Here is a 13,964-nt window from a genome sequence, read left to right on the forward strand (position 1 = left end):
AACACTGGTTTCTGGGTGCCGGGGCAGTACGACTGCATTAGACACATGCAGGGAACATGCAAGTTTCAATGCAAGTTCTGCCCCTCCCAGTGAGAGCCAATGGCACCCGGGCCCTGGGAAGCCACATTTTTGCGAGGACACATGGCTCCAACCCCACCTTGACCACCCCTCCAAGAGAGCAGCTGCTGTGAAGGGTGGTCCCGAGGGGTGAGAAACAGACACAAAGCTTGCGGTGTCCAGGTGGAGCAGCAGGCTGCCTCTGCTAAATTCTTCCCTCTGTGCATTAGTCACAGTTAAGAGCAGCCTAGCACCATGGTCCCACTGCTGCCAGGTTAGTTGAGGTGAAGCAGACAGGTGATATGCGGCAGGTTAGCTGCAGCGTGTACCCTTGCGGCCCTAATCGCAGTAAACGTTATATTTTTCGCCACAGAGCACCTGGGCAGCCAGCCCAGCACCCTCAGCCCTGTCACTAGCGCAGGCGCAGGTGTGACTTACGCTCGGGGTGCCAGGCTTGGCCTTGGGGGTGGCCTTGGCGCGGCTTCGCCGGGTCTGCTCATGGTCCAGCTCAAGCAGCTCCAGCCGCTGGGTCAGCGCCAGCTTCTGCTGGATGGCCATGCGCAGCAGCGAGTTGAGTGTCTTCTTCTCGTCCTCAGCAGCTGCCAGCTGCCGCTGCATCTCATCCAACTGTGTGATGTACTCATCACACCTGCGGGAACACAAGAGGCGAGAGCGTGGCTGAAGGACCTGGGAGAGCCAGTGGCATGTGTGATCACGGCTCCCGTACTGAGGGCTCCAGAAGGTGAGCAGACCCCGTCTGCTCACTGGGCTAGAAACGAAGAGGATGTGCCCCTCTAAGGTTCGGCTTTCTCTGGGAGGGACTCTCTGAAGCCAGTTTTCACTAAAGGTGGTGGTGGCTGCCTTTCAAGGCCTCCAGGTGGCTCAGGGGCAGCGGGCTGGAGGTGTGATATCACTTGGCTCTCAGGATGTGGGGATAAACCCGAGGGCAGGAATTGGCTTGTTCCCCGAACAGCCCAGGCACACAGTAGGTGCTTAGTAAGTCTAGAACAAATGGCTAACCAGAGCCTGGGAAAAGCACATGTGGATGTCAGAAACAGCCCTATTTTAGTATCTGCTGAGCTGTGACACATGCTCCCCACCTAGGTAAGGAGCTGGGAGAGAAATGCCCATCCTGGGTCTGTCCCTGAGGGAGGGAGTGCGGCCTGGGTGACGGGGATGGTGGGCACACCCACCCTACACCCCCATCCACCAAGGCCAAGGACCATCAGCAAGTTTTAACCCTTACCCCGAGGTTTGTGATCTTGGCACCACTGAGAAGTCAGGCTTTTAAATAAAACAAGTTGAGGAAGCAAGGGTCAACATACTATGTGCTGAGGACTGTGAGATCTTTCCCAAGCACTTTGCCCAGGAGGAAAGAAAGCTTCCAGAGAGGCCTGGAAGCTTCTTTCTTTGTCTTTGCCCCCTCCTCCCACATCGCTGAAATGCAGGGAGTGCCCAGCACCCTGGCACAAGGCAAAGTAGGCCCTGAGCTCAGTTTCAACCCTGTTTATTAACCCAGAGCCTCAGACTCCCAACCCTGACTGACACTGGCCAGCAGATGGCGCCAAGCCTCTTTGAATAGGGAAACACCCAGAAGCAGGCCCCAAAAGCAGCCTCCAGCTCTGCACCTGCCCGGCTTCCTGACCACAGGACTGGCCTAAAGAAAGACGCCGCCCGCCACCACCACAAACTCTAACTGGTAGGGTCAGAGGGGCAGCACTGGGACCCCGCCCCTGCTGGGAGGGGAACCTTCCTTCTAAATACACGACCTTCCCACCAAGTTCTGGGGGCAAACTCATTTGTTATCACTGGCTTGCCCACTTGCCTGTTTCTCCTTCGAAGCTCATGCCTCCAGGCTGGCCATAAGGACCCACTCTTTTAGCTTTCTGCTTCCAACTTTCTCATCTTAGGTGTAGAGTGGAGATAAAACTGGGCCCCTGGGTTTTCACACAGCAGAAATGGAATCACCCGCAGGGCCAGGCTCCTGGGCTGCTGAGCAGCGAAAGGGACAGTAAGCGTTACCTGGTGGCAAACATGGCACGCAGTGAGGAGAAGGTGGCCGCGTCCTCCTTGAGGGCCTTGAGCTCATTGCGCAGCTTCATCATGGTCTCGGTCACCATGGCCTTCTCGTTCTCGTACTTGCTCTTTAGGTTGGCGAGGGCCACCTCTGCCGTCTAGGGGGTCAGGGATGCAAAAGACGGGCAGGTGAGGGGCGTCAGGAGGGGTCTGCCGCCTCGGTGCCCCAGACCAAGGCCCCAGCCAGCCCTGGGGCCTCTCCAAGGCCTCAGCCCCTCCCCACAGCATTGAGGTGAGGTTTTCGCACGTCTTTCCTTCAGTAGCAGGAAAAGCACGGGACGGGAGGCCAGGGAGGGTGAGAACACCCCGCCCACGTGCCCACCCCTGCCGGAGCCGAGCGCCATGCACACCTGCTTGTTGGCCTTGAGGACCGTGCGCAGCGTGGTGATCTGCTCCCGCTTGGTGCTGAGCAGCGACTTCAGCTTCAGGATCTCCTCCATGAGTGCCTCCCGGTCCTTGTCTGCAGCTGGGCCCAGCTCCTGTGAGGCCAGGCGCTGCCGCGACAGCTCTGTGGTGCGGTCCACGGCGGCCTGCAGGTGCCGGATCTGGTCACGGATGATGGCGATCAGGTTGTAGATGTTCATGGGCTCCCGGCGCGGGTCACTCAGGGGCGAGGGCAGTGAGGAGCCAGGTGAGGGGCTGCTGTCCCTGGCCCTACCCTCTGCGGCAGGCGGCCCCTTGGGCAGGACAGGTGAGCGACGCCCGCGGGCCTCAGGGCTGCCGCTGCCGGCGCCAGCCGGGCCCTCTCGGTAGTAGTCCAGCACCACACGGGTGGGCGTCTCGTTGTTGCACATGCACACGTGGTGGTAGAGGTTGGCCAGCTCCTCACTGAAGGTCACCAGCTCGTCCTGGGCCACGCTCAGGCTGCCTTGTGTCTCGCCTGCGACGTCGCTCACCTTCTTCAGCTCCATCTGCAGCCGGGACAGGAGCTCGCGGTCCTGGCGGCTGGCCTTCTCCAACAGGGAGACCTTCTCAGTGAGCGCCTGGCTTTCGGCCTCATGCCGGCCCTTCTCCTCGGTGTGCTGGGCCTCGCTGGTCTCGTGGGCACTGCGCAGCGCCTTCAGCTGCTCCCGAAGCTCACCAGCCTCTGCCAGGGCCACACGGTACTTGCAGGCCAGGATCTCAGGCCCATTGATGTCCACCTCATAGTAGTCACCATCCTCGTGGCTGTCTCGCTCCTTCTCGCTGTCCAGGGCCGTCCGCCGCTCCTTGCTGGCCTGCAGGCGCCGCAGAGCACCCAGGGTCTCTGTGAGGCGGCTCACCTCCTCGTGCCGCTCCGACAGGGCCCCTCGGGCCTGCTCCAGCTGCTTCTGTGTGTCCTGCAGCGTTGCCAGCAGGCCCACCTTCTCCCGCTCCATCTGCGAAGGCACAGAAAGGGCCCGTCAACAGCCCACAGGAGTACTTGCGCTCAGAGGACCCCTGGACAGTCCCAGGAGTGACCCCATCCATGCCATGACCATCACCCTGCTAGCCTCTCTGTGATAAATTCGGGCGGAGGTGTCACGTGTGGGGCTATGATGGCTCTTCCCCCTGCCCAGATGCTTGCGGGGCTTGGTGAGTCCCTCCTCAGAGACACGCCGTGAACCAAGGGGCTGCGGTGCAGACCCTGGGATTCTGTGCAGTCGGGGCAGGAAACCCTGACGTGACGTGTCTACAGGACACAGCATGGGAAACTACACGCAGGGACCTCAGAGGGACGTAAGAAAACCTCTGGTGGTGCCCAAACTTGTAACCAGAAACTGAATTCTCTGGGCACCTTCCACCTCTAATGCTGCAATTCCACTTAGGTTAACAATACAGAATTACCTATGTAAAAGAAATGTAAGTAAAAGAAGGTGCATAGCATTGACAAAGTGTCAGGAAAGGGCTGTCCTGGTGACGAGCAGGTCTGGCCAACACCACGGGGGACAGGAGTGGAGGTGGGAATGGTGCATGTGGGCCCAAGGCCCGGGGCTGTGACAAGACCCGGCGGGGGTGGGGCTACCCACCCGCTCACCTGCATTAGCTGCTGCTTAAGCTTCTGGATCTCAGAGATGTTGAGCTCACTGAGGAGGTCAGAAACGAGGCTGGGGGAAGGTGGAGCAAGGCCGTCCTTGGTGGGCGTGGAGGTCTTGTTGTCCAGTGGCAGCTTGGCCAGGCCACCGTGCTCGAAGCCGTTGGCCAGGGCTTCGGCGTCATCACCAAGCTTCAGGCCGTCCAGGGAGACGTGCAGGTGGCTGGTGTAGAGGGAGTCATTGATGCTCATGTAGTGCGACAGCTCCTTGCGCAGACTGTTCTTCTGCTCCCGCTCTGTCTTCAGCGTCTCCAGCGCCTCCTCCAGCTGCCGCTCCGAGATCTCCTTGAGCCGAATGGCGTCCTCCAGCTGGCTGTTGAGATACTCAGTCTCCTCCTCCAGACGCTTGATCTCATGCTTGAGGCCCTCAAACTCCACCTGTGAAAGAGATCAACACTCTTCCATGCCTGAGGAACGGGGAAGAAGCACCACTGTGCTGACTACACAGCTAGGAAGACATGGATGCCTAGAGGGTTACAGGCATGAGGTGCACACAGGAAATGGTCGGCCCACGCCTGGGACACACGTGCACGTGGTACGAACAGTGCAGAAGCATGAGACTTGCTCATCACCAGAGATGCCGTGGAAATCAGAACACATCCACACTGCCAATTTGTCAGGTGACTTAAAATGTTGCCAAGTGTATATTGACTTTAAATTCTAAAACTACTTAAATAGCACTAAGAGTTGATTAAATATTTTAAGATACGTAAAACATGTATCTAGATGTGCAATATGACCACTACTTCTAATCCTATTTCAAAATGAAGGAACTAAAACTCCCACTGAAGTGGGATGCGCCTCAGCTGCACATACTACCCAGACTGAGGCCCGAGTGGGAGTGGGAGTGAGAGAGGCAGAATCCAAGGCCACGCCTGTTGAAACAAAATTTGCAGGTGGATAAGGAAAGAGCAGACAGAAACCAATGCTTGATGTGGGTACTCAGGATCTATGGGCAACTTAAAAAAAAATTTATTATTCTGCAATATGTGTGCAAGAAACAAGGAATAAACCACTCAGAGGCAGGACCAAGGGGGTCTCTGTGGGTCAAGGCCTGGGGCAGGGGAACCCCAGGGAGGGGCCAGACTCTACCATGTGCTGCCCAGGGCCTGTTTTCCCCCTCCTCAGGATGCTTGTGTGTGACTGCAGATGAGCACAGCAGCACAGAGGGCCTGCTATGCAGCTAGGGAAGGAGCTCCTGTGCTTGTGTTCCTGGGAGGAGATCCACTCCCTGCTGGTTGTAACAGTCACAGAGGTTCTGCTGTCAGCATAAGCACATGGGCCCACACTTTCCTATGCAGAATTGAAATACTCAGGCCCCTGCTGTTTAGGGTTCCTGGAATAAAGGTCCCCCCAGTCTCCGCCCTGTAGAGCTGTGGTTCTTGGAGAGTTAGGTGGTAGGGTCAGGTCTTGAGGGGCCTGAGTGCCCAAGACCCCCTGGGTGTCCTGTCACAGATGGAAGTGACCCTCTCGTCCCATCACAAGTGGAGGTGACCTGCCTGTCTCTGTCCTCTCGCTGGTGGAGGCGACCCTCCTGCCCCTGTCCTCTCATAGGTGGAGATGATCCTTCTGTCCCCATCCTGTCACGGGTGGGTAGAGGTGACCCTCCTGCCCTGTCCTGTCCCAGGTGGAAGTGATCCTACTCATGCCACCCATTGCGGTGTTACTCGAGCGCATGATATGACAGCTTGGACATCTCCACACTGTTCAAGGCCCAGCTGGCTTCACCCCAAGGTCCAGGACCACATGGGGGTCAAAAGGGGCTGGCAAACCTGAGACAGTGGGAGAACTGGGTGTGCTGACAGCTCTAGGGTCCCACGGGGCATAGGGACATCTCTGGTCTCCTGTCAGCACCTGAGAGGAGACAAAGCTGGACACCCAGACTCTGGGGTTCTTTATCACACCCCCCCTTTTTTTTTCATCTTAGCTGGCTGGAACACCTTGTCTAGCCCAAGTGCCAGCCAACAATACAGCCAAAGGCCTTGTTTTTCTGATCTTGGAGGGGCTGGGCCTTGCTGCCACACCCCTGGTCCACAGTGGCACGCGGCCCTCAGCTTGAGTGTGTGGAAGGAGGGTGAAATGCCTTCTGACCACGGAGACAGCAAAGTGAGGGTGAGGCCAGGGCCGTGGCCCAGAGCCAACCTACCTGTCCCACCTGCCCAGCCCAGATACTTGCCTGGTTCTGCCTGAGCACAGACACCTGCTTTTGCAGACTGATGTTCTCCTCCTCCAACTCCGAGTAGTCCTGCAGCAGGCGGGCCTCCCGGAACTTGTACTCCTTGATGTCATCCCGCAGGCGGCCACGCTGAATCTCTACATTTTGGTTGATCTGCCAGGAGGAAGGCAGGTGTGAGCAGCCTGCCCTAGCTGGTCTCACCACCCCTGGGGCAGAAGGAGCTCAGTGCAGCCGGGCCCACCACAGTGGCCATGCAGCTGGGACTTGGAATCCCAGGCCTGCTATGGTGCCCGATGTGGCCACCGGGCGAGGAGCTGGGGCCCTGGGCTGTGAGGTACGGCAGTGAACAATGCAGGGTCTCAGCCTGCTCTGACCCTTGGTTTCTTCATCTGTAAAATGGGGTTCAAAGTAGTTCCTCGGTCACATGCTGCTGGTAGCACGTACAGTGGTGCAGTGCTGTGGAAACCGTCTGCAGCTACTCGAACGGTTCAGCACAGAGTTAACATCTGACCCATCAATGCCCCTCCTCGGCATGCACTCGAGAGAAAGGAAAACACATGTCCACCAAAATCTTGTGCACAAATGTTCAGACACTATTCACAATAGCAAAGGTGGAAACAACTCAAATGTCCACCAATTGATGAGAAAAACACGCTGTAACACAAATAAATCTTGAAAACAACGTGAGTAAAAGGTGTTAGTGGTCATGTATTGTATTGTATGATTCCACTTACGTGAAATGTCCAGAATAGGCAAATCCACAGAGATAGAAAGCAGATGTGTGGTCGCTGGGGGGCAAGGAGAAGATGGGATGGAGAGTGACTGCTAATGGGGTTTCTTCTTGGAATGATGTAATATTCTAGAATTGATTTGGGATGGTGCATAAATCTGTAAATATACTAAAATCCACTGACTGTACACTTTAAGTGGGTGAGTTGTAAGGGATATGAATTATCTCAATAAAGTTGTTAAAAAAAGAGTTCCTGCCTCCGAGGTGCCTTAAGGATTCAAATATCATGCACGGAGAGAGGCCAGTGCAGACCTGGCAGTAACTGTGCAATCAAGACTGGTGAGAGGGGCTTCCCTGGTGGCGCAGTGGTTGGGAGTCCGCCTGCCGATGCAGGGGACACGGGTTCGTGCCCCGGTCCGGGAAGATTCCACATGCCGCGGAGCGCCTGGGCCCGTGAGCCATGGCCGCTGAGCCTGCATGTCCGGAGCCTGTGCTCCGCAGCAGGAGAGGCCACAGCAGTGAGAGGCCTGCGTACCACACACAAAAAAGTAAAGACTGGTGGGAATTCTCAACTGGCTGCTACTATGCGCCCGCCGTGTGCCAGGACCTGGGTCCCTTGGCCCACATTCTGGGGCCATCTTGTATACTGTAGGATGCTTAGCAGCAACCTGAGCCCTGCCTACTGGATGCAGCCCCCACCCCTGTTGTGACCATTGACACTGCCTCCAGACACGGCCAGTGTGCCATGGGGGCAGAATCATCCCCTAGACAAACTCTCCATCTCTCCCCACATCCCTGTTCCCAATGCTCCAAGCAGCTTCACCCACATGCCTGCAAAGATCTAACCCCCCCCAGGCCAACACCACCCCACCTGGACCCTCGGCTAGAAGCGCCATCACCCACTGGGCCCCACAGCTCACTCTGTCCTCCTCACCCAGCACACTGGCCTCTCTGCTGGTGCTGAGGTTTCCTGTGATCACATCCGTGCATACACTAAGATTCCATATAGGTACACACGGAACAGCAATGTTGTATTGGTACAATGAAATAGGGCCAATAAGAAAAAAAGTTCAAGAAAGCAACAGAGAGGGGAGTGAGTCATTGTGTGTATCAAGCACTCCTGACAAACGCTCAGTACCAAAATCTCCAGTAAATGGACTGAGGCATTCTTCTCAATAAGTGATCCAAAGAGGTACCCAAGAGTCAACACCAGAAAAAACAGACACCAAGTTACTGACTGGAGAAATGCAAGGCCCCCGGAAAGCAAAACTCCTATTAGGCAAAAATAAACAAAATAACAGTGTGAGTCGCAATGGGAGGAAACATATACTTACCTGCTTCCTAACAAAGTTCTGCATATACCTCGACTCTGGCCATTTCCCTTGTTTACCACCCAACTGACTGTTATGGTTAATCTTAGTGTCAACTTGTCTAGGTCCTGGCATCCAGATATTTGGTCAAACACCAGTCTAGATGCCATTCAGGTATCTTTTAGATGAGATTAACATTTAAATTAGTAGACCCACTGAGTAAAGCAGATCACGCGCCATAATGTGGGTGGGCCTTATCCAGTCAGTTGAAGGCCTTGAGAAAAAGAAAAAGACAGCCTTCAGACTCAAGCTGCAACATCAGTTCTTCCCTGGGTCTCCAGCCAGCTGGCACAACCCGCAGGTTTTGGATCTGCCAGCTCCCACAGCTGAGTGAGCCAACCCCTTACAATGAATCTCTCTCTCTACACACACACACCCCTACTGGTCTGCTTCTCTGGAGAGTCCTCACTAACACAATGATTGCTATATAAGAACCATGCTTGCTGCATCCACTGTGTGTAAGGCAAGTTGGTTGCTCCCCACCTGTTGTGGTTCAGCCCACCCTAGCCTGATGCACCTGCTGAGACCACCTGTCCACTCTCAGTATGGGAGGACACAGGAGGTAAGATGGTGAGACAGGGGCAGCGGGCAGGGGCAGCTGTTGGTCACGAACAATGTAAATGGGCTTTATTTAAAATTTAACAACTCCCCTCAATAAAACAAGTGATCCTGAGGTGGACAGAAAGACAGAAAGAGCTAAGACCACAGGCCAGCCTGATGGCCTAGGCCAAAGCCCTCCGCACCCCAGAGCCTATGTGCCCAGGTTGCACCAGAAACCTCTGCTGAGCTGAAGCCTTGCACAGTCTTCCTGCACAGGAATCGTCTTTGTTTTTTTATTGAGATATGATTCATATACCATGAAGTTCACCCACTGAAAGTATACAATTCAGTGGTTATAGCTTATTCAGAGTTGTGCACCATTACCTGTTCTGGAACATTTTCATCACCCTAAAAAGAAACCACACACCAGTTAGCAACCACCAATCTGCTTTCAGTCTGTGGATTTGCCTTCTCTTGACGTTCACAGAAACGGACCTGGACAACATGTGGCCTCTCTGTGTGGCTCAGAAAACCTTTCACTGGCGCTGTCTCCATACCGGCACTGCACTTGGTGCTCGACCGCCCCGAGGGGCATCACCCACTCCTTCACTACTGAGTACCAACTGTGCTAGGTGCTGCTCTAGGCTCTGTCTTGTTCACTGAGGCACGTGTATAGTCGCCCACGCACAGCACACACATTGCCAACTGGTGTCAACTGCTGCTGAGTGAGGCCCTGAGTAGGTGAGGAGGGGTGTTGTACTGAAGTCAGGTCTGGGAGTCTGGAATGCAGAGCAGCCAGTACCCCATGTTGCAGAAGCCCCATCACGGCACAGCTGGAGCTAAGGCACAGGGAGGGAGCACCGCCCTGCACAGGAGTGCTCCAAAGCTGGTCAGTATTTTTCCCTCAGAGGAAAGGGCAAGATGTTTAGCCAGGAGGCCATAGCCCAAGCCCCAGGAAAGGCCTGTGGCCCCATGTAAGGCCAGGGTGGAGGTGGGAGGGATGTCCCAGCCCCGTCAGAGCTGTGGAGCCTGCACAGGGAGAAGGTGAAGACAGAGGCAGAGACCGGAGCAATGTGAACACAAGACAAGGAACACTGAGGGTTGCCGGCACCCAAAAGCTGGAGAGGCTCCACATGGAACACGGTCCTGCCAGCACCTTCATTTCAGATACAGAAAATCTTAGAGAATAAAATTCTGTGGTTTTAAGCCAGTAGTTTGTGGCAATCTATTATGGTGGCCCGAAAAAACAAATATATAAATATAGGTTTAATACCAGGAAAAAGACATTGCTGTAACAAATACCTGAATATGTGGAAGTGGCCGTGGAGGTGGGGATGGCCAGAAGCTAGAAGAGCTTTGAGGAGGACAGGAAAAGGCCAGACTACCTTGAGACTATTGGTAGAAATGTAATTGTTTCAGGTGACTCTGGTGAGGCTCAGAGAACAGTCACAGAGAAATCTTCAGTTGCCTTAGGGAATGCATGTACCATCACAAAATAACACTAGAAGAGGTATGAATGTTAGTTAGAAGTGCTCCCAGTAAGGCCTTAGTGGGGAACAAGAAACAGTGGAAAGGCTGTCCTTGCTGTGAAGTGGTAGAAAACCAGGCTGAGCACCAGAGCTGGGTGGAAAGCAGAATTAGTAAGCGAGGAATTTGGATGGTTAGCAACGTCTGGGTTGTCTGCCCATGTGACAACTCCATGCCCTGGCTCTGGAGCCAGGTGTCCTTCTGTCCAAGCCTGTCCACTCCACGCTGGAGCATGGGGCTGCTGCTCCTGACCCATACCCACCACCTAACTTTTGTGGCCAAACACCTTGCTTTCTTCCAGCAGCTCCTGGTGGCCCAGATGCCACCACAGCAGGAAATAAGCCCTTTCCTGGCTCCTAGCCAGGACAGGGGAGATGACAACCGACATGACTTCTGCTGGGACATCTTTGTCACTTACACCTGGGCCTGTGCAGGGCCTGACATGTGCAGAGTCCACCAGGACAGCAAGGCCAGGGTCCAATGGGACAGAAAGCTTTTTCCTAGGGGGGCGTCCCAATTGGCAGATGCTGCTGACCCCTCCACAACTCACAGTCCTGCTTCGCCAGGAAGCCCTCACTCCTCCATTCCCAAGGCAAATCCGTGGAAGGCCTCGGCATGTGCAAAGGACCTGACTCTGCCTCCAGCCAGCTGCGGCCGTGCCCAGATCCTTGGGTCTCTGCTTCTCCATCTGCAAAATGGGGCCTGAGGCCATGTCCCAAGACAGAAGTCGGCAGGGCCCGTCCATTCACAGTGCAGAGGTCAGGACCCACTGACTTTAGGCATGCAGCCAAACCTTCTGCACCTTGGTTTCCCAAGTTGTGAGATGAGGGAAGTAAGTGGATGCCCACAGGGTCACTGAGAGGACAAGTTATGGGGTAGCTGGAACTGTCCCACATGCTGAGCATGTTTGCTACACATGTCACAGGATGGAGGCCACAAGTTCCTCTTGGAGAGTTGGGCATGGAGGAATGAACCCCTAAGCCAGTCATCGCAGGGTGGAAGGATGGGGGTGGGGGTGGGGGTCAGAGGGCACAGCACAGCTGGCCCATCAGTCAGTGGACGGCAGCAGGACGAGGCACAGGGAGGGAAATGACCTCCTGTGGAAGGGGCATCTCCTATGGCGACTGTGCAAAGCCTCCTCGGCTGGGTCACACCAAGACAGGTACAGGTTGGTGCTTATCAGGGACAGTGCTTGGTGTTGTGCCCTCATGATCCAGGCTTCTCAGCCAGGCCCGAGCCTTGGTGCAAGCCTCCTGTAGGATGGGGGACGGCCATGGAGGAGCTCAGCAGAGCAGCTCAGGCAGAAGCAGCAGGGCCAGGACCAGAAGAAGAGTAACTTGAGTGTAATGGGAGCGGAGTACAAACAGAGCCAGCAATGATGGGGACACTGACCAGGGTTCTAGTCTGAGTAGGCAGTGATGCAGAGCCTCCACGCCAACCAAGAACCTGGCATGGCTCCACAGTGATCCTACATAGCTCCTACAGTGATCAGGGGCACAGGTGGGGCCTCAGGAGAAAGATGAACTGAGGATGTATGGGGGTGGGGAGTAGAAAGCTTCCTCCTGAAGCACTAACAGGAAACAGCAGGAATCCTGGCCCAACCAGACCTGTTCTTTAATAGCAGTGTGTGGGACTGGCTGAGCTCACTTCCTGACACCAAAGCCAGTAGTCAGCAAGTCCCCCGCCACGCTCCTGACTGCCCCCTTCTGGAAGAGGGAAGGAGCAGAATGAGTCTGGGCTGGGCAGAGCATCTTTACTGGCTCTTCCGGAAAAGGGTGCGTAGCCAGCAAAGAGTCTAGTCTCCAACTTGGGTGGTCAAATCTACAGCTCCGATGGCCCCTTCTCCCCACCCTGACTAGAATGCTCCTGTGGGAGGAAATGAGATCATGCACTTCCCGTGGATCCAGCCAAGTTCCTCCCAGGCCCACAAGCCTTGGGGATCTCTGATCCCAAACCAGGGTGGGTCACTACCCCCCACTGTTGCCGGATCCTGGGCTCTGCCCCAAACCTTGCCAGTGTCCCCTCCCAGCCCTGTGGGACCTTGACTGCCATACACCCTCACATCTGAGGTGTCGACCTCAGAGCTGCCCACCGCTCAGAACCATCTGCTGTTCTGGTCACCTGTCACGGCTCCCCCACCTCCCCCCCAGGAGAATAGAGGCCAGAGAGTGGGTCTTCCCACAGCCCAGAACAAGGCCTCTTGCCCTTCCTAATGAGAACTTGTGGGCTCTAACAACCAGCGAGCCCCCCAAGGCCACAGCCAGGACTGCAGCTCATGTAGACTTCTGGTTATGCCTGCTCCCCTGATGCCGTCCCACCCCATCTTGCGAATGGTGGCCCACCCTCCCACCTCTCTCAGAGGGCACTGGATGCCTGCCCTCCCCTCTCCACCGGCCCAGGCCTCTCATGGCCAGGCCCCTGTCAGGGGCCGAGCTGATCCCAGGAGCTACCTGTGGTGGTCCCTTCTGATTTTGTTGTCACGAGCTGGCAGGTGGACACTATAATTCTGTTGTTCACGTGAGGAACCCAGGATTCACATCAGCCCAAGGGCAGAGCTGGGATCCTGCCACCCTCAGCCCTTCCTGGACCACCATGAACCACATAAAACTGGGCTGGGAGTGGAACAACTTGTGGGTGGCCCTGCCCCCAGGAAGCACTGGCTCGTTTTCCCACCCACCCACAGTCAAGCAGACCACCCTAGTTCTGCTGCTTACCTCCTTCAGCTCCTGGGCCACTGAGGCCAGGCGCTCGTTCTCTGACTGGGTGTTGGCAAGCACGTTGCGCAGCTGCTTCAGCTCTGTCTGCAGCTCCAGCACCTTGCGCACGTAGTACTGCTCCTTGGAAGCTGACTCCTGGATCAGACTCTCTTCCCGGCTCTCACCGTCTGCAGCCACCTTCTTATGGTTCGTGTGGGCCTGACCAAATGCCTGCAGGAGATGAGATGCTCTTGAGAGGGAGCCTGGAGGCAACCCTGTGGCCACACACGTGGGGGAAGAGGGGGGCACAGGAGGAGCAGGCTACCTAAGGGCTACACGAGGGCTGTGAGGTTACAGAAGAGCTGGGAGTGGAGCTAATGAGGAGCCCTGGTGGGATGGGATAGAGAGACGGGCTGGAGGAACTGGGGCGAGGCAGGGATAGGAGGCCCCAGCCACCATCTCTGCCAGTGTGGCCCCCATCAGCAGACTGGCCCCACTCCAGGGCCAGGAGGGAAGCCCCCAGAACCAGGGTGGGTCTGAGGTCTCCCTCCAGATATGGAAACCGAGACTCAGGGAAGTGCCCTTCCCCTACCTGATCCTGATTCACTCATCCTGGAAGACACCTGTGCCTGGGGAGGCCTGGGAAGGTGGAAGCCCAAGCCTGGCACAAGTGAGGGGACAGGAGTGTGAACCAGAACTCTCAGAATCAGCCAACAGGACCCCATGTGTGTCCTAGTCA

At 55.9% G+C, this 13,964-nt stretch overlaps 1 protein-coding gene across 2 annotated transcripts in view; it reads right to left on the reverse strand.

The window, feature by feature from the left end:
* Positions 1 to 13,964, reverse strand: part of BICD2 (BICD cargo adaptor 2) — a 52,164-nt gene that overhangs the window by 3,516 nt on the left and 34,684 nt on the right. The window contains exons 2-7 of one of the 2 annotated variants that reach the window (XM_060102419.1): positions 13,244 to 13,456; positions 6,363 to 6,515; positions 4,130 to 4,564; positions 2,484 to 3,491; positions 2,080 to 2,231; positions 496 to 706 (exon numbers count right to left, since the gene is read on the reverse strand). In XM_060102419.1, the coding sequence (XP_059958402.1) occupies positions 496 to 706; positions 2,080 to 2,231; positions 2,484 to 3,491; positions 4,130 to 4,564; positions 6,363 to 6,515; positions 13,244 to 13,456 (2,172 nt within the window). Of the gene's footprint in view, positions 1 to 269; positions 707 to 2,079; positions 2,232 to 2,483; positions 3,492 to 4,129; positions 4,565 to 6,362; positions 6,516 to 13,243; positions 13,457 to 13,964 lie in introns of those variants that run through there. The other variant, XM_060102418.1, reaches the window with a different exon arrangement.

This window comes from Mesoplodon densirostris, chromosome 6 (genome assembly GCF_025265405.1).
Source record: "Mesoplodon densirostris isolate mMesDen1 chromosome 6, mMesDen1 primary haplotype, whole genome shotgun sequence".
NCBI classification, from domain to species: Eukaryota; Metazoa; Chordata; class Mammalia; order Artiodactyla; family Ziphiidae; genus Mesoplodon; species Mesoplodon densirostris.